General features: G+C 51.7%; 6 protein-coding genes, 1 non-coding gene and 1 pseudogene across 8 annotated transcripts; 3 read left to right on the top strand and 5 right to left on the bottom strand.

Moving 5' to 3' along the window:
- Positions 1 to 272: 272 nt before the first annotated feature.
- CTHT_0068820 (26S protease regulatory subunit 4-like protein) lies at positions 273 to 1,857 on the bottom strand (the record flags this gene model as incomplete). The annotated part of the gene is made up of 4 exons (XM_006697104.1): positions 273 to 779; positions 830 to 1,639; positions 1,733 to 1,792; positions 1,855 to 1,857. The coding sequence occupies 4 exons, from the start codon at positions 1,855 to 1,857 to the stop codon at positions 273 to 275; spliced, it is 1,380 nt and encodes a 459-aa protein (XP_006697167.1).
- A 1,170-nt stretch (positions 1,858 to 3,027) lies between these two features.
- On the top strand, positions 3,028 to 3,967 carry CTHT_0068810 (putative ubiquitin carrier protein; the record flags this gene model as incomplete). The annotated part of the gene is made up of 3 exons (XM_006697103.1): positions 3,028 to 3,288; positions 3,411 to 3,682; positions 3,793 to 3,967. 3 exons carry the CDS (start codon positions 3,028 to 3,030, stop codon positions 3,965 to 3,967), a joined length of 708 nt encoding a protein of 235 aa, XP_006697166.1.
- Positions 3,968 to 5,152: 1,185 nt separating this feature from the next.
- Positions 5,153 to 6,535, bottom strand: CTHT_0068800 (succinyl-CoA ligase-like protein; the record flags this gene model as incomplete). The annotated part of the gene is made up of 5 exons (XM_006697102.1): positions 5,153 to 5,742; positions 5,820 to 5,908; positions 5,979 to 6,105; positions 6,182 to 6,210; positions 6,366 to 6,535. 5 exons carry the CDS (start codon positions 6,533 to 6,535, stop codon positions 5,153 to 5,155), a joined length of 1,005 nt encoding a protein of 334 aa, XP_006697165.1.
- Positions 6,536 to 7,171: 636 nt separating this feature from the next.
- On the top strand, positions 7,172 to 8,954 carry CTHT_0068790 (uncharacterized protein; the record flags this gene model as incomplete). Its single annotated transcript, XM_006697101.1, has 3 exons — positions 7,172 to 7,466; positions 7,525 to 7,560; positions 7,621 to 8,954. 3 exons carry the CDS (start codon positions 7,172 to 7,174, stop codon positions 8,952 to 8,954), a joined length of 1,665 nt encoding a protein of 554 aa, XP_006697164.1.
- A 518-nt stretch (positions 8,955 to 9,472) lies between these two features.
- CTHT_0068780 (uncharacterized protein) lies at positions 9,473 to 10,947 on the bottom strand (the record flags this gene model as incomplete). Its single annotated transcript, XM_006697100.1, has 2 exons — positions 9,473 to 10,700; positions 10,763 to 10,947. 2 exons carry the CDS (start codon positions 10,945 to 10,947, stop codon positions 9,473 to 9,475), a joined length of 1,413 nt encoding a protein of 470 aa, XP_006697163.1.
- A 1,815-nt stretch (positions 10,948 to 12,762) lies between these two features.
- On the bottom strand, positions 12,763 to 12,882 carry CTHT_0068770. The gene is made up of 2 exons: positions 12,845 to 12,882; positions 12,763 to 12,808 (listed from the first exon to the last, which is right to left on the bottom strand). It is a non-coding gene; the product is annotated as a tRNA-Leu (tRNA).
- Positions 12,883 to 14,324: 1,442 nt separating this feature from the next.
- On the top strand, positions 14,325 to 15,531 carry CTHT_0068760 (uncharacterized protein; the record flags this gene model as incomplete). The annotated part of the gene is made up of 2 exons (XM_006697099.1): positions 14,325 to 14,935; positions 14,994 to 15,531. The coding sequence occupies 2 exons, from the start codon at positions 14,325 to 14,327 to the stop codon at positions 15,529 to 15,531; spliced, it is 1,149 nt and encodes a 382-aa protein (XP_006697162.1).
- An 847-nt stretch (positions 15,532 to 16,378) lies between these two features.
- Positions 16,379 to 22,401, bottom strand: CTHT_0068750 (annotated as a pseudogene; the record flags this gene model as incomplete). Its single annotated transcript has 4 exons — positions 16,379 to 16,539; positions 16,612 to 20,907; positions 21,026 to 21,266; positions 21,700 to 22,401. Coding segments are annotated over 4 exons (5,400 nt in total).
- Between the last annotated feature and the right edge of the window lie 1,621 nt (positions 22,402 to 24,022).

Here is a 24,022-nt window from a genome sequence, read left to right as displayed (position 1 = left end):
CATATTATTAATGACCAGGCCATGTTACGAGATCATTGAAAGATTGCCTTAGATATCAACAAGTAATCAGGCGAAGCCTTTGGGTTTGGCTCAAGGAACCAGTTCCAAAAGGATATTCATAAATGCGATAAGCATCATACCAAGGATGGGTCAATTTCGAGAAGCATCTATTAAGAAACACTTCTCACTTCTCCGGAACAATGCCACCAAGTTCAATATACCTGGCTTTATTTACCAGTCTAGCGTGCAAGTTCAGATCTACCCTATTAAAACTACAAGTACAGACCCTCTGGCTCTCCCTCCTGCTTTGTACGAAGTACCCTTTCCCGAGCGGCACGGAAGTCGCTCATCTGTACACGCATGCGGCGCTCGCGTAGCGCCATAAGACCCGCCTCAGTGCATATGGCCTTGATGTCTGCTCCTGAAAGGTCATCTTTCTGGGCGATAAATTCCTCCAGGTCGACATCTTCGGCCAGCGACATTTTACTGGTATGGAGAGCAAAGATTTTGCGCTTTGTGTTCTGGTCCGGGTTCTCAAATAGGATCTTGCGGTCAATTCGTCCAGGCCGGATGAGTGCCGGATCAAGACTCTCTATTTTGTTCGTTGCCATGATAACCTTCACGTCGCCGCGGTCATCAAAGCCATCTAGCTGGTTCAAAAGCTCGAGCATAGTGCGTTGAACTTCGCGCTCACCACCCGATGTCGAGTCATAACGTTTCGTACCAATAGCATCAATCTCGTCGATAAATACGATTGACGGCGCATTTTCAGCAGCAACCTGCCAGGAATTAGCTCAAGCTAAAACAGAGGATCTCAACCGTCACTTACCTGGAAGAGCTGGCGGACCAACCGCGGACCGTCTCCAAGATATTTCTGAATCAGCTCGCTCCCAACGATACGTAGGAAGGTTGCAGATGTTTGGTTTGCTACAGCTTTGGCAAGGAGTGTCTTGCCAGTACCAGGAGCACCGTAGAGAATAACACCCTTAGGTGGCTTGATGCCCATCTCCTCGTAAAGTTCGGGATGCAACAAAGGGAGCTCGACCGACTCTCGTACCTCTTGGATTTGCTGCTCCAGGCCACCGATATCTGCATATGACTCTGTAGGAGCTTTCTCCAGTTTCATGACGCTCACAAGAGGATCTGTATCATCCGTGAGAACGCCGACAATGCTGACAGTTTTGTGGTGAAGAAGAACGCTTGCACCCGGTTCCAAAAGGTCCTTGTCCACAAAGCTCATGATGCTAACGTAGTACTCTGGACCGGTAGCGCTGGAGACAATGGCATGGTCGTCGTCAATCATTTCTTCGAGAGTGCCGACACCCATAGGGCTGCCACGCATGTCGTCCACACGGCTGCGCTCATCTGCCAGCCGGTCCACGGTATCCAGTTCTGAAGATGAGCCTGAACTATCCTTAGCTGCTTTAGCTTTCCGCAGGCGCTCCTGGTTCTCGACATATTCCTCTTCAAGAAGCAGGTGGTCATGAATGCGCTGCATGCGTAACAGCCGAAGCTTGCATCTGCTTGTTGGGAAGACGGGAGGCAATTTGGAAGCGGCACTGGCGCCGCCTTGCTTCTTCTTCTTACGGCCTACGCGGGTAGTAGGCCTCGGAGGCGGTTCATACTTCGGCTTTTCTTTCTATTGCATCATTGTATGTCAGCGATAGGGTGTGTGGCGATAAGGCTGAGAGCAGAGGGAACGCCCATAGACTCGTCGGGAGGGAGGCCGAACCTTCTTGTCTTTTTCATCGCGACCATCGTGACCACCACCCATACCCGACTGACTCTGGCCCTGTAAAGCACGTTAGATGAGACCGATCATCGCCCTGACGCTTCGGGAAGTGGACCATTTACCATGATGTCGGTGTTGGTCCAACCCCGGCTGAAATCGGTAGTTCGACTAGGTGCGTGGATGTATCAGGTGTGATCAAAACACCGATCCTTATTTGCGCTGTCAAAATATTTAGGTTGGTGGCTCCCAGGGTGGATAGTATAAATGTTGGAAGTTCAAGTTGGGCGTTGGGCTTGGCTATTTCCTATTCACGCTTCGACAGGTCCGATTGATTGATGGGCACCAGCTCCGGCTTTGGCTGGCAGCCGCTAGGCGGCAGCGCGACACGCCAGCGGTGCACGGGCCACGTACCCGCTCGCAATCCCGACAAGGATGGTTTTGGTAATGTACCGCACGGATTTACAGACAGCTGAGTGCAGGTGTCAGTTGGGAGGAGAGTGGAAAGATCCAGTCTGGCTTCTCTCCACTTTGCCAGCTCGGTGGGCAGCCCCATAGCAGCTTCTTACTTCGTTGTTCTTTGGGTAGACGTTCCCGAGTAGTCTTTTTGGGTCCCAGGTACCTATCTACCTATCCTGTCGATTGGATTGTGTGGCCGTTACGATGTTTCGGACTGCCTCTTTTTTACATGGGCTGCCATCATCGAAGGACAACTGGGCCCCGTGCTGGATGGCCAAATGGTTGCATCAGACTTCGATTGTAATCCCCAAATAGCATGAACCTTGGAAGTCAACTGGACCCTGTTGGGTCAGTGCAGGCAGACTGTTCCAAAGCATGAATGCTTGCGGGTTGGGCACCCCGGATCATTGGATGCGTGTTTGTGCTCTGTGGGCATTCTGTACAGCTGACTGGTGACCTGAAATTCCTAAAGCAGTTGAACAACTCGCCTTCTTCAAGACACTTCCACACATTCCGTGTCTCATGCAATAGATTCTTTATTTCCGTCTGCTTGTATTCCAGCCTTGCTATCACCATCAAGAAGATCGAGCTCTTCCATCCCATTCCTTTTGTTGCCTACAGCCTTCACTGTACCGCTCAGCCCCTCCAAGCTCCCACCCTTTCTGCTTGTACTTGGACGTCCCCACTTATTCTGCCCTGTGCCAAAACCGCAGACCTCCTGGCTTTCTCAACTTCCAAAGCGACCTACTCTGCGTTATAGCGTGAGAAAAAAACACAACAACTGTCCAGATCTTCAGGGATATCAGTGGTGCTCTCTTACAGGAGATAGAAGCCGAACGATGGCCACCACCAGAGAGCGACGCATTGCGAAGGAGTTGGCAGACATCCACAATGACAAGGACAACTCGGGTGTAGTCGCCTATCCAGTCGATCCGTCTAACCTGACACACCTCAAGGGCACTTTCCCCGGTCCTCCAGACACACCTTATGCCGGGGGAACGTTCCAAATCGACATCATCATTCCTGAAATGTACCCATTTAAGTCGCCCATCATGAAATTCGATACCAAGATCTGGCATCCCAATGTCAGCAGCGTCACGGTAGGTGTGACCATTCAATGTCGAGGGGACTTGCTCCAGCCACAACCATAGGCAAGTCTCCATTGTGATGCAAGAGCTCATACTGACGAGTGTTGAACCATTCTTTTTTTGCCCCTGGTCAGGGTGCAATCTGCCTCGATACTCTAGGTTCTGGTTGGTCCCCAGTTGGGACAATCAAAATGGCACTTATCTCGCTGCGCATGCTGCTCGAGTCGCCGAACCCCAAAGACCCCCAGGATGCCGAAGTGGCCAAGATGATGCTCGAACGCCCAGATGAGTTTGCCCGCAAGGCTCACGAGTGGGCTGTTCAGTATGCCGGTGCCCCCAGGAGAGATTACATCCCCCATAACTATAAGGCATTGGCCAAGCCTCAGGTGACAAATGACTTGTCAAGGTATGGATATATTGAACGGAACTGGGTTTACCGGTGCTTCGAACAGACCAGCATCCCTGAGAGGATTATCCATGTGTGCTTCTAGGTGTCATGCTGACTCATTTCGATAGGTACAAAGGCTACAATAAAGATCTCGTGGATAGGTTTGTCAACATGGGTTTTGACGTCGACGCTGTGGTCGAGGCGTTCATCTATGTGGGTATCGACCGCAATGGAGGTGAAGACTACGAGTTGGAAGAGGCATATATGGGCGATATCACTGCCCGGCTTCTCGGCGAACAGTGATGAGGCACTTGGTATCGAGAAGGACACGGCTCAAGTAGAATGAGGCCACAGGACTGACCCAGTGTGTGGCTTACCCATCGTTCGGAGTCAAGGGACTTATTGTTCTATCGGTGATACCTCTTCCGATCGCAAAGGGAAGGCTAGGGAGGGCATTGGTATCGCAACCCTTCTTCGCGATAGATCTCACCATGAGGGAACGGTCCAGAGACAGGAATGGGACCATAATGACTCCTATTAAAGATAGTTTGATGCTTGGCATTTGGGACGGAGTTTGTGGGTTAGTTTATTATTTTCTTTTCCCTTTCTTTGATCTGTTGAATCCAATGGTATGGGATAGGAACCCATGCGTTTGTGTGAGTTCAAGGCTCCACGGCGTTATGGGTGCAGTATTGCGCCCAACTATCAGCGATTCATTGTCTTCTTTGCAAGCCATCTTGCAACCTTGATCTTAGTGCTCCTAACCTATTCACATATTTAGTTCGTTACCTTATTAAAATGCCAAACACTCTGGATTAAGCTCATGTGATTTGGCATATAAAAGTATCCTACCCTGTGTGTTGGTCTGGCTATCGAAACATGATGGCCTAGTACCTGTTGTCAGGGGCAAGTGGTCAAATAAGGTATCGTCCTCACAATGAGCGTCATGCTATTTCCTTTGGAGAACTCGATTTTCATCCTGATAAGGAGCATTTACCACAGCTGATACCTTGGACTAACCGTTCAAACCTTAACTTCGGCTGTCCTCTCCCCAGAACCACAAGCAGGATACACCAAGGGTATAGGGTCTCGATACAATGTCATGAGATGAGCCTGCTGTGGCACTCTGTTTCGATTGGCTTCACTCCGAATATCGGAAAGTGTAAATAAGTACACATGCGAATCTCGGAGTGCAGCAGCCAGAACCCCGCCACGTCTATAAGAGTCGAATCAAAATGGTAAAAAAATGCAACCTTTATCCTTCCCTGTCTCTTCTCATCCCTTCCTTTGTATGCTCAGCTCCATTGCCGTCACTAACTGCCTCTACCGGTTTCGGCTCAAGCGAACCGACCACTGGTAATTACAAAGATAGAAACGGACAAAGCCGAATCCAAGCATGTACATGTATAAAAAGACGGCAATATTCGGTTAGCAGATTGCAGGCTGAACCTGATTACCTGCCACTCTACTATGGGATCGCCAAAATCATTAGAGCAAGTCACGGCGGACGAACTCGTCATGAAGAGCCTTGCCGAGCCCGGCAGGCGAGCGCTCAACGATGACACCAGCGGCCTCAAGGGCCTTGATCTTGGAGTCTGCACCACCTTTGCCGCCAGAGACAATAGCGCCGGCATGACCCATGCGACGGCCAGGAGGAGCTGAGATACCAGCAATGAAGGAAACGACAGGTTTGCCGCCATTGACAACGTTCTTTTCTTTGAGAAACTCGGCCGCATCTTCCTCGGCAGAACCACCGATCTCACCGATCATGATAATGCCATCAGTCTCCTCGTCCTCAAGGAAGATTTTGAGGCAGTCGATGAAGTTGGTGCCGCTGAATGGATCGCCACCGATACCAACGACAAGCGACTGACCAAGACCAGCGTTGGTGGTTTGGTTAACAGCCTCATAAGTCAAGGTACCTGAACGACTGACGATGCCGATGCGGCCGCGCTTATGAATGAAGCCGGGCATGATGCCGATTTTACACTGTCCTGGGGCAATGATACCCGGACAATTGGGGCCCACCAGGCGGGTCTTATTCTGAGTCTTGAGGATCGAGGTGATGCGCACCATATCTGTTCACCACCGCCATCAACCTTCGTTAGTCGGATGTCTATTTGATGATGTGATGGGACGCGTTTAAGACACTAACCATGCTGTGGAATACCCTCTGTGATGCACACAACGAGAGGCACCTCGGCAGCGATAGCTTCCTCGATGCCGGCGGCGGCAAGTGGGGGCCTGTCAATCGGGGGATCCATTAGCGTGGGTCGGGGGTGGGAGAGGGGGGGAATGCCCGGGACTTCCTTACGGCACGAAGATGGCCGTCGCAGTTGCGCCCGTCTCCTTTACGGCCTCCTCCACGGAGGCAAAGACCGGCAGACCGAGGTGCGTTGTGCCGGCCTTCTTGGGATTTGTGCCACCAACAACCTTCGTGCCTGTGCGAATGGCATCAGAACTCACTCAGTCGAAACAGCTGTGACAACTCGCTGCTAGGTGTAGAAAAGGATTTACCATATTCGATCGCCTGCTGGGCGTGGAAGCTGGAATGAAAGTCAAATGTCAGGTTAGCTGTGGAAGAAAATGTTGGTTCGAAGGTTCGTAAGACAAGGAACGAAGGAACCGCAGCGGGGCTCAACGCTTGACGCTTCACGATGAGAAGCTACCCGAAGGGCTAACATGAAGAGCTGTAACTTACGTCCCCTGCTTGCCCGTGAAACCCTGGAAGATGACCTTGGTGTCGCTGTTGATGCGCAGGTTCTTGATTGTGTCGGCGTAGCTGAGGGAAGAGGAGCTGTAGCTTCGCTGGGTTAGCTGGCGCAAAAGGGAGCCCGCAGGCCTTGCCAATTGTTTTCGAAGTGCCTGCATGTTTGTTGTTGGGAAGGGCACCAGAAAAACGCGCTGGATGAAGGGAGGGGAGATATTCAACGAAGAGAGGGAGAGAAAAACTGAGTGGGAGGGTGTTTATCGAGTGTGAACGAGGTAGTGTGTTATCTTGGGCGGTGTCTCAATGGAGACTCTTCAATCTCCGTCATTCGTAAACCCCCTGTAAATTCGGCGCTAGGTACCAAGCTTCGCCCAACCAAAACACCAACCAGGGGTCCTGCCCGGTCAGAGCGCTTGCAGCGGTGGTAGCCGCGGCGGCAGTGTTTATCCGATGCAATCCGTTCTTCAGGGCCGATCTCCATCTTGGCAACTTGGCCTGGAGTTTCCGGGCTGATGGGAAACTGAGGGTTAGGGTTAGCTACGAAACGTCCACGCTTCCAGTGGTGTCCCCGCCTTGATATCCCCAAAACGGTGGGGCTCATACATGTCGCCGAGTGGCGTTCGCGATGAACCGCCGCATTTCCACATCGCCCCGCCAGGAAAGCAGCTTTGTCGCAGATGCCAGCAGTACAGCCGAAGCTTCCACCAGATTTACATAGACGCGCGCCGGGGGAACAGCAGAATACCTCTACAACCAGATCCAGGAGAACCAGCAGTGGTGACCTGTTTTCCGCAGCTATGGCAACAGCAACAATAACCACGACCAAGCGCAGCAAGAAGGATGTTGATCTCCCCCCAGAAAACGAACGTTTTCTACGATGCTGTGCAGACATTGCCAACGCCCTGATTGAAGATCATGAAGCCTCTAAAGACCCAACTCGGCCCAAAAAAGACATTAACCTTAACACATTGCGCGCCAAGTTCGCAAAGAAGCACAAGATTAACAATGTACCTCCCCTGACTGCCATCATTGCTGCAGTTCCAGAGCACTACAAAAAGTACATTCTTCCGAGGCTAATAGCCAAACCAATTCGTGAGTTACTGGCCTAAGATGGATAGGTTTTGAAAGACTACTAATGCTCCACTTCCAGGTACTTCATCTGGCATTGCCGTTGTGGCTGTTATGTGTAAGCCGCACCGTTGTCCGCATATCGCGTACACCGGAAACATCTGTGTATACTGCCCAGGCGGCCCTGATTCGGATTTTGAGTACAGCACTCAGTCTTATACCGGATATGAGCCAACCTCAATGCGAGCCATTCGCGCTCGCTATGATCCCTTCGAGCAGGCTCGCGGTCGGGTCGACCAGCTCAAGGCTTTGGGTCATTCTGTCGACAAGGTCGAATACATTATCATGGGCGGAACCTTCATGTCATTGCCGGAAGCATACAGGGAGGAATTCATAGCCCAGCTTCACAACGCTCTTAGTGGATATTCGACGTCAAACGTTGACGAGGCGGTCCGTGCCGGAGAGCAGAGCAGCATTAAATGCGTAGGCATCACGATTGAGACTCGACCTGACTACTGTCTGCAACCTCATCTCTCGAGCATGCTCCGATATGGCTGTACTCGTCTGGAAATTGGTGTGCAATCACTCTATGAGGACGTTGCGCGCGACACAAACCGTGGTCACACGGTCGCTGCTGTGGCTGAAACCTTCTGCCTTGCCAAAGATGCTGGCTTCAAGGTGGTTAGCCATATGATGCCTGACCTGCCAAATGTTGGCATGGAACGTGATCTTTATCAGTTCCAAGAATACTTCGAAAATCCTGCCTTCCGCACCGACGGCCTCAAGATCTATCCTACCCTTGTAATCCGCGGCACGGGTCTCTATGAGCTCTGGAGAACTGGTCGCTATCGGAATTACACCCCCAATGGGCTGATCGATCTTGTTGCGCGAATCCTGGCACTCGTTCCCCCTTGGACACGCATATACCGAGTGCAGCGCGACATTCCCATGCCCCTTGTCACGTCGGGTGTCGAAAATGGCAACTTGCGTGAGCTGGCGCTCGCACGCATGAAGGATTTTGGCACAACCTGCCGTGATGTTCGTACCCGAGAAGTGGGTGTCAACGAGGTGAAGCACAAAATTCGGCCCAACCAAATTGAGCTTGTGCGCCGTGATTACACGGCCAACGGAGGTTGGGAGACCTTCCTTGCTTACGAAGATCCTAAGCAAGACATCTTGATTGCTCTGCTTCGCCTCCGAAAGTGCAGCGAAAAGTATACGTTCCGTCCAGAGCTGGTCGGGCAGCCCACTAGCATGATACGTGAGCTTCACGTGTATGGTATGGCGGTCCCGCTTCATGCACGTGATCCTAAGAAGTTCCAGCATCAAGGGTTTGGTACGCTATTGATGGAGGAGGCAGAGCGAATTGCACGAGAAGAGCATGGAAGTATCAAAATCAGCGTCATCTCCGGCGTGGGCGTTAGAAGTTATTATCGCAAACTGGGGTATTGGCTTGACGGACCGTACATGTCCAAGTGGTTAGATGGCCGACCAGGGCCTGAAGAACAATAAAACCAAATACTTCCACGGGATTTGGATCGGGGGACTTCAGATGTTGCAGTCAAAATTTCATACACTTCCGGGATCATGTTTAGTTATTACACATGGCGTTTTGGGATGGGCTAAAGAAAAATGGAGGAAAACGTGCCGGTTTTGTTGACTATAGTAAAATAGATAGCAAAACTTGACTGTGTTGAAACCAGAGCACCAAAACATGACTTATAGCACTGTTTAATCAGAAAATTCAACCCTAAGCAATAGATTTGCCAACTAGCACCATGCTTTACGATACCAACTGACTTGTCCCCAGGGCTGTTGTGGTAAACTGTGGAGTTGACTTCAAGACATGAGGTTAAATCGCTAGCTCGATGAGCTCAATGCCTCATTTTCAACTAGCTAGCAACACGTTGGGCTTGGACAGCCAACATATCCAACATTTGTTATGTCCTTGAAGCAGGAGGAGCATTGTACGCAAGATCTCTAGTTTCGTACCGAGTATCGAAAAGACAGAAACGCCGGGTATCTTAAAGTTAAGCCGCATTGCTTGCACAACTCCACGGATCCCTCCCTTCATCCTTCGCCATTGCCTCGCCTGTACACCACAACCCCAAGGCGCAGACTATCAAGCCAATTATAACTAGGAATGCGTTCAGAATAAACTGTACAGTATTTTTTGGTGTCGCGAACCACTTTCCGTAGTAAAGCCAAAGCCACAGCACACCAGGCAGTCCATACGAGAACCAGCTGGCGAATAAAGCAGCAACAAAGCCGAGGAGATTGTTGAAAACGGGGATAGACTGAGAGATGACCCACGCAATGATCCAGAGAATGGCAGTGATGCCGAGCCAGCCGATAACACCAAGAGGGGTGCGAGTGGCTAGATGCTTTGTGCCAGCAAAGACACGAACGAAAACATATCTGGCGGCGACGTGGCCATAAATGACGCCAGCAATAACAATGGTTGGGATGGCGATGCCCCAGATGACTTTGCGAACGACGTGAGAACCGGCGGCAGAAAGAGCTGGGGAGGGCACATCAGGCCCGACATAGACGTAAATGACAACGGAGACGATGATGTAGAGAATGGTGTCGCAGATTTGCAACATGGCGAGCGCCTTAGGCCAGTCGTTTGGCTGCTTAAGTTCGGACATGATGCTGAAGAAGCAAGAGTGGCCACTGAAAGCGACGGCAATGTTGGTGATAGAGAGAAAGGCTGTAGTGAAACCAATAGTGCGGGCTGCTGCAAGGGGAGTGCTGCCGATAGGCTTTTCTATGCCAACATCGATCATGGTCACCATGACAGCTGTGAAAATCGAAGCGAATGAGGCGAATGAGTAGTATCCGGCCGCGCGTAGTGTCCGGGGAGTGTTGAGAGCCCAGAATACAGCCAGGCCAACAACACCCCAGACGATGGTACAAGCAGCACTATCAGTAAGGGTGTTGAGGCAGATGGTCCATGTCAACAGATGACTGCCCATGATGAAGATCTGAAAGATAGTCTGAGCCCAACCCCAGATCTCTTGAAATAGCTTCCCCATGCCAACGGTTCGTCCCATGACCTCGGCCGCGTCACCGAAACTTTCGACCCAGGGATAGGCCTTCCGGAACTCGCCCATGACAAGGCCCGAGTAAGCAGAGAAGATACCCATAAAGACCATCACAACGAGACCGGGGGCCAACCCAAGAGTAGCAATGACGCCAGGTAAAGACAAGATGCCAAGTGACACGGTCTCAGCGATCATGACCACACCGGCTTGCCTATGAGAGAAAAAGATCAGCTTGAAAATTCCTCCAGAGAAACTGGGATGAGCAAAGCATACCACCACTCAAGAGTATGATAGTTGATTTCTTCAGAGCCACCACTCTTCGACTCCTCCTCCTGGTTGTAGATGGCAGGCGCTTCCTCAGTTCCTGCGCTGTCGCTGTCCATGTTGTACTTCTTGTGGTCTTTTTCCTGCGTGAAGAAGTCGCTACGAACTGGGGCAGCAGGGTCATTGGAAGCCATTGTGACCAGATGTGAGCTTTGCGAATCAAGGCCGGGTTTATGGCCCTGGTTTCGCAGGTGAAACTTAACCAGGAGGGCAGTTAACTACTGAGACCCCGATGAAAGTAGGTAGGTAGTGGGAAGGCTCAAGCTAAGATGCTTGAGTCACCGGAAGGAAAATCTGGAGAAGAGGACCAATTTAATGATGGCAAGAACTGGTTCATCTCTTCTCATTTTCAGGCACGAGTCTGCTCCGTCACAGTTTTCGCCGCCTTGTCCGTGATCGGAGAAGCGCGTCGGTCAGAACAAGGGGCATGCAAGCTTAACGGTGATTTTGAGTAATATTGAAGATCGTGGAGTCATGGAGTCCTGGAGTTCTGGAGGAGTTCCGTCAGGTTCCCGTTGCGCCCCGTTGATAGTCCCCGTTGAACCTTGTCTGGGGTGCAGGGTCGGGCTAGGGGGTTGGCAGTGTCGAGTGCTTCGGCCTTGCTGAAGCCCGCGGACCGTTGCCATTCTGGTCGCCGAGCACGGAGCGAGAGGGAGGAGGATGGAGTGCGATGGAGTTACAGTGGAAATTTTACGCGACTAGAATGCCGCTAGAACATTGGGAGCTGGGAAGAACACTTCGGCTGGACAGCCCCCGATCACCGGCCGAGAAGGAATTGTGATTTCTCCGGCATTGCCGTGGCCCAGGCTTTTAAATCCGTGATATGGGGTCAGATGACACATGGAGCAGCATGGGAAGAGGTTGAAGATCGAGGAGAGTGGGTACTTGACAGGTCAAAGTCGCAAAGGCCGGAAAAGGTAGGAAGATCCCTCCCGTACCTTATGAACTGCGCAGTGCGCACCTTGGACTGGTAGTATTGCCTGAACCAATGTCACTTGTTCATGTTGAGCAGGGCATGTGGTATGCATCTGTTGAACCTAGGAGAACTAGAGGCAACATGTGATTGAAGAGGAAACGCTATTCGAATGGGAGAACCTTGAAAGATGCGATGCGGACTATACCACCGCAACTTTCAATTACCTACGCGACATACCTAACTTCATCACATATGGAAGACCATCCACAGCCTAGGCAGCGACTTCAATACCAGTAGGTAATGTGGGTTGATAGCATCTCTTAGCCTTGAGAAATTCTCAGTCTCAGACCGTTAAGAGGCCAACCTCCACCAATGGCGGTTTACAGGGGTGTTGCTTTCTTCAAGACCGCAATTCATGGATCCATGACTCGCTCTCAGCATGGCTGCCGCACTGATCCACCAAATGGACCACCCACGAGAACTTACGACCTTCAATGGGAAGGTGGCTTGCGTGAAGCATCCGATCATGGTGCCGGAGTCGGGCATCTGGAAGACTTGTAACCTCTTCCTGTGGCACATCTGTTGGTGCTCACAGAGTCGAAGGTAGGCAGATCGCCCGCTTGTAAGTGACTCCCCAAGACAGTAAGGAACACGGGTTATGGTGTCTTCCGCGGTTAAAGGCGAGACAAGGTGTCGATGATGGCTATTCCAGTCAGGTTTCGTCGTTCTGGTTATGATGGTTTACGGAGGAGGCTCGTGGTGTTCCCCATCCTAACCGGTTAGGACATAAAGAGTAAAAAGGGAAGCAGGCTGGATTGTATAAGGACTAGAGAGGGTAACATTGACAAGTAATATTAACAAGGCTCAGACTTGCAAGAAGATTCCCACGGTCTTTCAAAAGATGAGCTCGAAGGGTGGGAGAAGAAGAAAAAGAAGCCAATTCCAAGCGACGGCAAGTTTTTGACCTGGGATGCTGGTAACAAACTTTGATTACCCTGGGCCGTGGTTAAAAACACGGGCAAAAAATAAGTTTTGACAAGAGTGAGATTCGAACTCACGCCCCATTTCTGAGACCAGGAAGCTTTGAACAGGATGTTCAGAGTAATTCAAGTGGACCTGAACCTGGCGCCTTGGACCGCTCGGCCATCTTGCCGTCAATTATGATATGACTTATCGTGGTTTTGTGATTTTCCCTGAGCGTATCGGTCCACCCCGCAGCTCGGGGATAAGGAGCGGGTCAACAGAGGGGCATTGGACAGAGTTCACAGTAGCCAATCACAGGCGCATCTTACCTGATTGGACCGGATCCCTCTTTAATTGATTATCAGCAAGCATAATTCAGATCCGGTTGCTCGGTGTGGTATGGATTCTGGGATTCGGCCAACTAAGGATGACCACCTTCCTGCGTTTCCCAATGCAAACATCTTTCTCTGGTTGATTGACTCGTTATGTATGCAATTTTTCCCTCTTTACATGGCACTTGATTGGTCCATTCACTTCCAACTTTACCAGCGCCCCTATAACTTTCTTGATCAGTTTAGAGACTCTCCCGATCAATCCAACTTCTTCGCAACTTTAAGCAACGGTGGCGTAGAGGTATATAATAGGGGCGAAGAAAGTTGTGTCTAGTATAGTCAAAACCAGAAATCATAAGAGTGATGAGTGTTGTGTTTGCCTACTGCGAGCCAGCGCGCCGGAGGGGGTACCCGAAGTGGGCTACCCAGACGCGCGCTGGCGAGCTGCTTCTCCGAAAACCTGGCTATTTCCAGGCGTAGCTAGCACGTACTAATCTACCTGTACAAGGTGAGTTCCTACATGCGCTCTGGACGCGCTGTCTCCGTACGAATCTGTGTGCTGTGCAAGTCCCCAACATCTGCAGATGCAAAACAGTTCGACCTTGGAACCTCGGATCGTAGGCAAGGATTATTGGTCTGTACTTGAAATCTAAACATTGGGCCCATCCACCATTGGTCTTTTTCTGATTCCCTATCCGCAACCAACACGCAGAGCCCCCAAGCTCCAAGTTGCCTGTCCGGAGTCCTGCCCAGTGCTGTCTCTGAGTGGATCTGACTGTTGAGTGGCTTCGGCTGGCTTGGCATTGAGGGCAGCAGCAAAACAGAGTTGATAAGCAGTAACAGGGAGCCACGCAGAGCAGTATCTCCAACTCCCAATCCCAGCCACACACCGCATCTCACTGGAGCCAGCGACTACAACTGCTGTTTCTACTAATACTTTTCTTGATAAACAAGTGACCAACAGGCTTCGGTAAAAAGCCGTTTATCCTAAACCTGACGGATCTCAATAGGCAGTGCCTTAGCGCTTCACCACGTCACAAGCCCTCCGGTTCGTTCTGGACAAAACTTGGGGCGTCCCCTCACAGAGCCACCGTCTCCTGTAAACACGCACCACCGCGAGCAGCGGAAGCTCTTTTCCACCGAGCCCTGTACTCGATCCTGCAACTTGAGAGTTTCTACGTACATTTTGTACTTTGCTCTTTGTGGCCAACCTCCTTACGCATTCATCATCGTATAATCGTCTCGATTTCGCCTTGCATGGGACAAGTTTCTTACAGTCAAGACTCAGAATCAAGACAATATGTCAGACCCTGAACAGGCCATCTCCTCCCGCACATTGGTCATCTCAAGGCAGACTCTCCCACATCGACCTCTCCGTACTGCCGCCGTCATCTCCTTTCTGCCAGCCCTGCCACTTTGCATTGCCCATGGCTCGTTGTCGCACAGTCTAGTTCCTGGCCTGGGCCTGCTACCACTGTTTATGTCGGCTTCCGTGTCACTATACCTGCTTCTGGTAGGTGGCATCAGGAACACGGGCAAGCTCAAAGGGAAAAGGAAGATTACCGCCACAGGGGAGTCATCCTCGAGAAGAAATATGGAGTATGATGATGATGCCGAGGAGACGGAGGTAGACAGGGAGATTCAAAGGCTGATTGATCCCGAGGTTGAGGAGCGTACCTCTAAACGTGATGGAAGTGAAGAAGAAAGGGATGGGGAAGGCGAAGAGGGGGTGAGGGCAGTTCTTACTCATAGGATCTTTGTGTTCATGGTCGATATCTCACTAGCAGCTGCCATCATGGTTGTGCTAGTGTTTACATGGATTGGAACGGGTACAGTTTCTGACGATGATCGTGCCCGACCGGAGCTCGTCATGCTGGGAGCGTATGCGACAGTCCCGCTTTTGCTGAACTTGTAAGTCCTCATTCTTACTCAGCTCGTTCAGTTTACGGAGATACTGACCGATGAACAGTCTTATCCACCTCTCCCTTGCTGCCCGCGAGTTCATCGCTGGCCTTGCCATACCAGGTCTGATTGAGTGGACGGCCTGGCGAGCTGTTCCTCCCGATTGCCCAAACTGCGGCATCCGTCTGCGCCCTGATGAGCTTCCTCCCATCCCATGGTACGAGTCTCTCGCGATGCCCAGACTCTCGTTTCCCAATATCAAGCCCCTGTACTTCAAAAGGCCCTCTCTTCCGTCATTCAGGATCAGCACGCCGAAGTTTCCGCCTTTGAAGAACCGTCAGTGGAGGCTGCCCAAGTGGATGAGGCATCATGACGAAGAAGAGACCGCTAGATTGTTCGTCAACGAGGAACAGAACGAGGACCCTGAACACTACCAGGACGACCCTGAGGATGGATATGGTGGTCATGACTCGCATAGCACGACCGCTGTCGCGACAGGACCCGTGGCTGCTGCGCCCGAAGAAGTCATTGTCGGGAAAAAGGATAAGAAGGCAAAGAGCAGCGTGGTCGCATCCTTGCTCGGGCATGAGGCTCCGTGGGGATGAGCAACTGGCAATGACAGGAGCATTTGTTGTCTGCGAGTTGAACATGAAGCGTGTTACATAGAAGCCTGTACTGCCTTCCTAAAACTGGCGTCCTGCGTTGTCTACTCGCGAAACACATTTTATCCTAATCTATATCAAATTCTAACTCGACAGCAACAGTCGCAAGGAGATAGAGGTTCCCAGAGTTAGATCATCTTCCGCTCTCCTGTCTTCCCATCTGTGAATTGTATTCCACGGAAACATTTCCGTGTCGAACATCAAGTGATCCTTTGGACTTGGAACCAAACAGATGCTTATGTTGGTTTGATAGAAGCACAGTCATAGTGTAAAGCAGAGCACCGGAAGGATGACCATTGCCGTTCGCATTACAGAGTGCAGCCGGTGTAATGTCTAGTCGTAGGAAAATACAATTTCACTATACCCCACAATCAACCCAATTCTGTTAGCAAGGTTCGACCAAAATTCCAACCACTTTCTCCCATCCGAGTCATCGTCTCATCAAACCACCCTAGTGCGTTCCTCCTTTATGATCCCACTATGAGAGGACATGATAACAGAAATAAAAGGTTGAGAAACACCAAATTTTTCTCTCTTTCCTCCTCGGATGCCTTGCGCCGGGGAACGCAGATCGAAAAAGGAAAAAAAAAGTCCCTGCTATTCGTACAACTAAAACTGCAGAAAACGCTACCTCCATTCGCCCTATTAAAAAGCCCCAGGCTAAAAATTATGTGAACTCTTTATGTGCCATCTCTTGGCCAGTGGGTAAAGGGTGAGGCGACATGGTTGATCACAACAGATCGCCAGCGAAGAAGGCATGAGAAGAGCGACTCGAATTAGATAGCCAGGCTTAGATGTCGATTTCTCCATCAGCTATAGCCAACCGCTGCTTGGTTGTCTTGGCTTTTTTGCTGCCTCCAGCCTTCTTGCGCTTGCCGCCGCGGCCTAGACTGTCGGCGTCGACGGGAGTAGCCGCTCCTGAGCCTTTATTATCGTCAAAATGGCCCTCGCCTATGTCAAGCGATGTTAGCATACAGTGGGGGGGAGGGGGGAGAATACATTAAAATTGCAAATCTGACTCACCCTCATGATACATGTCCTCCAGACTAGGCACAGTGTCGCCATTGGCGGCACCTCTCTTTCTCTTTCCACCCTTCCTCCTCTGCTGCATGATCTTGTCGTACTCTCCACTCTCGATAAGTTCCTTTTCGCGGCGTTCGATCATCTCAGCCTGCTCATCATCGGCCAGCCACATGGCGATGTCGCGGTTGCGATTCTCGGGAGGCCTACGCCCGCTAAAATCAACACTACCAGTACCAGTGATGACAACACGTTGCACCTCTTCCTTCTGCAAAGCACGCTTGCGAATGCGCTCTTCGATCGTGCCACGGGTAATGAGACGATAGACCGTGACTTGCTTTGTCTGGCCGAGGCGGTGAGCACGATCCATGGCTTGCGAGTCGATTGTTGGGTTCCAATCTGAGTCGTAGAAGATTACCGTATCGGCGGTGGTAAGATTGATACCAAGACCACCTGCACGGGTAGAAAGCAGGAAGATAAAGATTTCGGGCCGCGTCTGGAAGTCGGCAACAGTATCGCGGCGGTCTTCGAGTTTGGTTGACCCGTCCAAGCGGCAGTACTTGTAATTGCGGTACGTCAGGTACTCCTCCATAAGGTCGATCATGCGAGTCATCTGGAAGTAGAGCAGCACACGATGGCCACCTTCCTTGAGTTCGCGAAGAAGCTCGTCCAGCTTGGCAAGCTTGCCAGAATCGGTAACAAACCGTGCCATCGACGGGACCGTGATATTTGTGAAGCGTTGCTTGTCGTGATCCGGAGCCGGGAGCAGGGCCCGAGGCGGATAGAGGGTGACTGGCCTTGGGCCAAACGACGCTTCTTTGATTTCCGATGGGGTCGGGCCAAACAGTGCCTTGCGCATGGCGGGATGGAACATGATATTTTCCCGCTCGATAACGGCACTACGGCTATCGCAAACAACCTCGATTGGGGGTGCCGAGGCACGGGGGCGAGCCGCTTTCTCAAGCCTGCAGAGACCAAGCTCTCGATACTTGACGCGTGCAATGTTCATGAGATCACGAAGCACGCCTTCGGTGGTGATTTCGGCAACTGCCTTAGGATTTTCCCGTTCGCAGATCTGGAATAGTGCATGGACTGGCGTCCACTTCTTGTCTTCTGGTTCATCGTACACAATCTGCATGTGGCCAAGCCGGTTCTGCTTACTTGCTAGGTCGACCGCACGGGCAAAGACGTCTGTATGGCTGGCGCGGTAAGCCTCCTGAAGACTGGTATCGACGAAGCGGAGCCACGTGAAGTTTTCAATGCCTTCTAGACTTGAACGAATGTTCTCTGGTGTCCAAATGTTCATCATATGGTTGAGGTACTTGCTGCGGAAGCCCGCCACCAGATTGCCAGGGCCAGGTTTATCTAGGCGGCCACCGTCGCACCAGATGAGTCGTGGCAGCCGATATTCAACCAAGCTTCGCGTCGAGTAGCCCAGAGCGACGTTCGTGCCCTCACGAAGAAAAGATCCCGTTTCCGCAAAGTGCCCGCAGAAGAAAGGAGAGGAAGTGTCGGCACGCTCAAACAAGTCTGGATGGTTGCAGACCTTTCGGAATTGCATCACAAGGTTCATAAGCGTTGCCGAATCTTCGTTGTCGCCGACCGTTGCCTTCTCGATCAGATCCATGATGCTAATTTGGTTGCGCAGGCTCTGGTACATGGCGCGCTGGCGATACGACAGCTCGCAGAAGACATCAATCTCAATCTTGTCGCCTAGCTCCTTTTGGACATGCTTTTTAACACGACGCAGCATGAACGGTTTGAGAATCATGTGCAGGCGTTTGAGTTGATCTTCATTCAACTTCGTATTGCTCTGTGCGTGTGACTCGATATCTTTAGAAAACCACTCGCTGAATTCGTCGTGAGAGTCGAAGAGAGAAGGCATGATGAAGTGCAGAAGCGCCCAGAGTTCCTGCATGTTATTCTGAATCGGCGTACCAGTAAGTAACAACCGGTTACGGCAATGGAAGCCCAGAAGGCACTTCCAGCGGGAGCTCTGCGAGCTCTTGATGGCTTGGGCCTCGTCGAGAATCATGTACTGCCATTTCATCTTCTGAAAATAGGCGACGTCGGAAACAACCAGCTGGTAGGACGTAATCATCACATGGAAGGGAGAGTCCTTCTTGTAAGTCGTATGTTTGCGGTCCCAGAACTTGCGCAACACTTTGCGGTCTGCCGCAGTGCCCCAGTATGGAAGCACTTTGAAATCGGGGACAAACTTGGAAACCTCTTGTTGCCAGTTGTGCAGGGTGGATGCCGGAGCGACGACGAGAAAAGGACCCCAAATGTCGTAGCGCTCCGCCAGGTAAGCCATGACGGAAATAGATTGAACAGTTTTGCCAAGACCCATTTCGTCGGCGAGGATGCCGTTGATGCCTTGTTCGTACAGGTTGACCAGCCAATTGAGACCTTTCAACTGGTATTCTTTGAGTTGACAGTTGAGTAACTTTGGCTGCGCAACCTCGAATTCGGTAAGCTCTGGGTGCTGGAAATTCATCTCACCGTCCTCATCAAGCTTGGTCTCGTCCTTGTTGAACTCTCGTGCCTTCTTTTGAGCCTCAGCAATGGCGTTTTGCGCGTTCGCCATGGCAGCCGCCTGAAGCGCCGATTCATCCTCGTTATCAAAGTCGAGACTGTTGAAATCGGTGACCTTGGGCGCAATAGGTCCAGTCGGCTCAGGGACATTGATGTTCAATGTTGGCTCAGGAATCTTGTCCTTCTCATCGGTTGCCACGTCAGGGTGGTCGGTACTACGCTCGACCTCGTGAGTCTTGATCTTCTTGCTGATAAAGTGAGAGTAGAGCTCGGTCTGAGAAATTAGGAAGTTGAGCTTTCTCCTCTGGCGCGCAGCTTCGCGATCGGCTTCTTCTTTGCGAGCATTCTCGAGTTCGAGCCTTTCAGCAGCCTTGCGTAAATCGCGCTCTTCACGCTCGTTCCGCTTCCAGAAGCCCATCATGTCACGCATGACACGTTTCGCCCTAGCCTGGAGATCCTTTGTGCCCTTGTTGGTACGCAGTTGCCAGCGTTTGGCTTCCTTGGAAGCCAGGATGGCCGTCTTCTTGAGGTTGGAAGCTTTGGTAGCGTACGAGTCCGTAGCCAGCCTGAAAACTTTGCTAACATCTTTGCGAGCCAGATCACGCCAGATCTGATCGTAAATCTGGTTGTAGCCTTTGGACTGAAACTTGAGCTCCAGGGGATCCTTCGGCTCCTCCACAGGCTTCTCGGGTTCTTTAGGCTGCTTAGGCTCCTTGTTTTCCTTATCCTTCTCTGCCTCTTCCTTGGCAGATGCTTTAGCCTTGCTAAGCTTGATGCGAATCTTGGTCTCTTCTTTGCTGGGGGGCTCTTCGCCAGCGTCAATCGCAGCCTGGGCGAGCTCAGCTTGTTCCTTTTCCGCTTGTTTCTGCTCCTTAGACTTTTTAAGCCTTCCTCCACGACCCTTGCCTTTGACCTTACCAGGCTCCATGTTCTCGGCAGAGAACGTGGCCATGGTACCGCCCTCCAAATTGGGTTCGATCGGAGGGAGATTGCGCGCAGGACCTTTGATACCTTTCTGTAGAATGTACTTGGTTTGCTGGACTTTCTTGTTGGCACGCTCAGCCTCGCGGATGTACTTCAAACGTTCGGCTTCATCCTCTGCTTGCGATGCCTTCTGAAGAGCTGCTGCTTGTTGCTCGAGCGTGGCTGCCATCGACTTCTCGCGACGCCGCTTACGCTGCATATCCTTCTTGCGTTCTTTCTCAGCCCAAAGTTCCTGTTCACGGACTTCTTGAAGAGCTTCGTCATAATGAAGGTCGGAGTATCTCGCCTTGCCCAGATTGGCATGAATCTGTAACTTGAGCGCCTCAGTTTCGGCGAAATCGCTGCGGCGAGACTGCCGATGGATAAAATCACGGCGATTCATCTCCTGTCGGCGACGCCTGGCACGTTCCTTCCATGCAAGCAACTCATCCTCGAATTCTGTTTCATCAATGGACTCATAATCGAACTGATCCATGATGTCCCGGATGGTCTTTTCCTTATCAGCCGAGAAAGCCTTGTGCTTCATACTCCCGTTCGCCGTTCTTTTTGTCGGGATGCGGAGCATGGTTGGAGTTTCGGGCTTTACAGCAGATTTACGGGTCATCTTCGGGGTGGATTCGGCACTCTTTATGTCGGAAACTCGTGTTTTGATGATCTTCCGAGATTGCTTTTTATCCTTTTCACCTTTGTCTGGCCGCTCAGCAGGTTCTGTCCTTGCAACCATGGCGGGATTATTGTCCAAGGAGATCGGTGATGTCGGTCTGGGCTTAGAGATAGGCTCTGAACTTGAAAGGATGTTTGAGAACGACATAACACCTGAGGCACGGCTTGGCGTCTACGACGTGTTAGCTTTGAACCGCCAGCGGGAGAAAAAACAAAAAAAGCGAATGCGACTCACATTCGAGGCTGGTGTCGCCCGAGCCGATGGAGCCGGCGTTTCGGTCCGTGCTAGAGGTGGAAGCACGGTTGATGCTGACTGGCTCGAATGGGTGCTGGGCATGGCAAGGTGCCTCAAACTGGGAGATGTGACCGTGCGGCTTCCAGCCGACGGACTCATAGATCCCGCGGGAGGAGCAGGATGAGGGCGAACAACAGGACTGCGAGGAGGATACGACCCAGTGGCAGAAGGGTAATTGCCGCTGTTATTGAAAGAGGGAGATCGCGAGTAATTGTACGAGTCGCGGATCTGGTGCGATGAGCAAAAAGGATATGTTAGTCGATTCGCGATGCGAAAAGCCGATGTTGGGAGATTGACGAGGCGGTTGGTATTTAGTAGTACAACCAGTGTTATTTAATAGCCGAAGGCGTGGGTTCAAAAATTTTGGATGGTGTGGCACGCGAGGGACTGTAGGGCAGTGGCAGGCAAGGGAGTGCGATACAAACGTCGGCGAAAGGGGGGGTTTGGTTATGGATGGCAAGTGTTGAAGAAATAGAAGGGAATGATGGTTGTGGGGAGAGACAAAGAGAGGGAAATAAAAGGACTGCAGGGGCTGCTGGTCCAATCTTGGGTTGATTGATGTGTGAAGTGGAAGTGGAAGCTGGAGCTGAAGGAAATTGCACTTGCATGCCTACCTTTGGCGGAGAGTTTTGTGTTGAGGTGCTCCAGGCACCTGATTCCGGATCTGAGCCAGTGCGCTCACGCTCGCGGTCGCGTTCACGGTCGCGGTCTCGCTTTGAGTCGGTCGTGGGGTCGTAGAAGCTCAATGAAGTCTGCTGGTCGCGAACCAAATCACGGTCACGCACATCCGAGGGATAGTACACGGGAGGAGCATGTAATGGCGACCGCGGTGGATGTTGCAGGCCTGACGGACTGGTCCGTGAAGATGCAAGGCTCGGTGGAGCCTGCAGAGGTGGAGGAGGAAATGGCGTTGACGCAGTCACGAACGGGTTGTTGAGCATCGAACAGGCTCCGGCAGGCTGCTGGCTGCTTGTTGCTGCTGCTGACGATGTCGGTGCACTGTAGGGGCTTGCGTGGTGGTTACCTGTCTGCGTTGGCGATCTCAGACTGAAGGACGAGTGTGGGCGAGGAGGCGCAGGTGCTCCAGGTGTCCCTGGAGTGCTATGGGTGCCGCCATGGCTGGCAGAGGGCATTGTCTGCGAGGCCGAGCCGACGGGGTTCAGGATGTCGCGCAGCCCGCCACGCAACCCTCGATCATCCCTTGCCCCGTTGCTGCTGCCATTACCAACAACATTGCTCCTCATCCTGCCTGTGCCTGCACTCCCATCCTCGTCAAAATGCGGCGGCCGTTGCAGTACTGTCGGAAAGTGATCCATCTTGTGCAAGACGGACCAAACACGCCAGACAGCCCAATTTCACGGCAAGTTACTCTGTAGTTGTCTTTTACAGCTTGTGTGTTGAGTGAGTCCACATCAGGCAATGGAGGAGGAAGCGCGGAGCGCGTTGGAATCACGATATGAGTCAGCTTCTGGAGCCTTTGAAGACAGCTTGATGCTGCAACCCTAGCAAGGAAGCTTCTCGCCACTATTCTGTTGCAGATGATGCGAGTGATGGGCCTAGAACGTGATGGAGCGCACTGCGAAAAGAGGAAATGGATATCAGGGGCGCGATCTGGCCGAAAGTTGCGTGTGGACAAGGAAAAGCTGTATGCGAGATTGTGGTCGCCGTTGTCGCAAAGAACTTGGATGGAAGGTGCCCGACCAACAACAGCCTCAATGTTGTGGTTTGGTGTTGATGGGCTGTTTTGGTGTCGTGATCGTCTGGCGCTGTCCACGGCCTGCACTTGGCAAAGAGACGCGGGAATCACTAAAAACAGACAGTCACAGGAAACAGGCTTGCTCGCCGCGCTGGACGACAGCGGTGCTGGCGATGGTTTAGAGCGGGTGCTGTTGGGAGGGCGATAATGGTGATGCAAAGAGGGAAATATGGCAGAGGTGGTGTTGGTGTTGGCAGTTGAAAATCCCCGGGCCCGGCTTGATTGCCAGGCTGGACCGCTCTGCTCGATTTGGCCACATCTGCTTCACTGTGTTGGTGTGCCGTGCAGACTCTTAATCCCCCAAGTGCGCCTTTGACACCCGCTTCTTTCGCACCTTCGCGAAGGTGATCCATCCAGTGGTCCACATACCGTTACCGATCAAGCAAAGTCAGTGCCACCCCGGTAAGGTGTCAGCCCCTTGCTGTGCACACCCCGCATGGAGGTAGCGACCCGTTAAGGAATACATAATAGGACAAACACAGCAACAAAGCCTCCAATAACACGAAAGTTGTTATGATTTCAGCTCAAGATCCTGGAAGGAAACATTTAATCAGCAGTGCAATACCGGACTAAGACACAATGAAGCTCCTGCACTTCTGCCAAGGAGAAAGCTCCAGGTGCTTGTGTGCTTTGGATCCTTATCCGGGTCCTCGACTGCTGGAGAGCCCCCAGCTTTAACACAAAATGACACCCCACCCCTGCAAGCCAGGGACAGGACCCACCCTCTTCAGCCCTGGTGCACGATTATCCGCCGAAACTGCAAGGTGGCTCGTGTGCTTGGGCCAAGGCAGAGCCAGACATCGCCATTCACATCTCACGCTCTGAATGAGGTCTAGCGCTACGATCGAGGATGTCGCGACTGAAAGGGGAAATATGTGGCTGATAATCCAAACTTGCAGACGCGACGGTCAATTTCGTCACAGCGGGGAACAATTCCGAAAGCACCAGACCTTGGGCTTCAAGTTCTGCTTTGCATCACAACCTTGACACTTAACAGGCATCTTACAAAGTAAAATGCACATGGAGTTTGGCTCTGCCACTCTCATTACCGTCTAAGTAGCCGCCTACACCATCAGAAGTAAAGCAGAAAAGCATCTTAGGAAGCGGAGCAACACGAAAGACACAATCACAATCTATCCGTCCCATAACCACCAATACCGCACAAGGCAATTATAAGGGAA

The sequence above is a fragment of the Thermochaetoides thermophila genome (genome assembly GCF_000221225.1).
Source record: "Thermochaetoides thermophila DSM 1495 unplaced genomic scaffold scf7180000011822, whole genome shotgun sequence".
NCBI lineage: Eukaryota > Fungi > Ascomycota > Sordariomycetes > Sordariales > Chaetomiaceae > Thermochaetoides > Thermochaetoides thermophila.
Note: the sequence above shows the minus strand (reverse complement) of the source record. Positions and strands in the feature narration are given on the sequence as shown.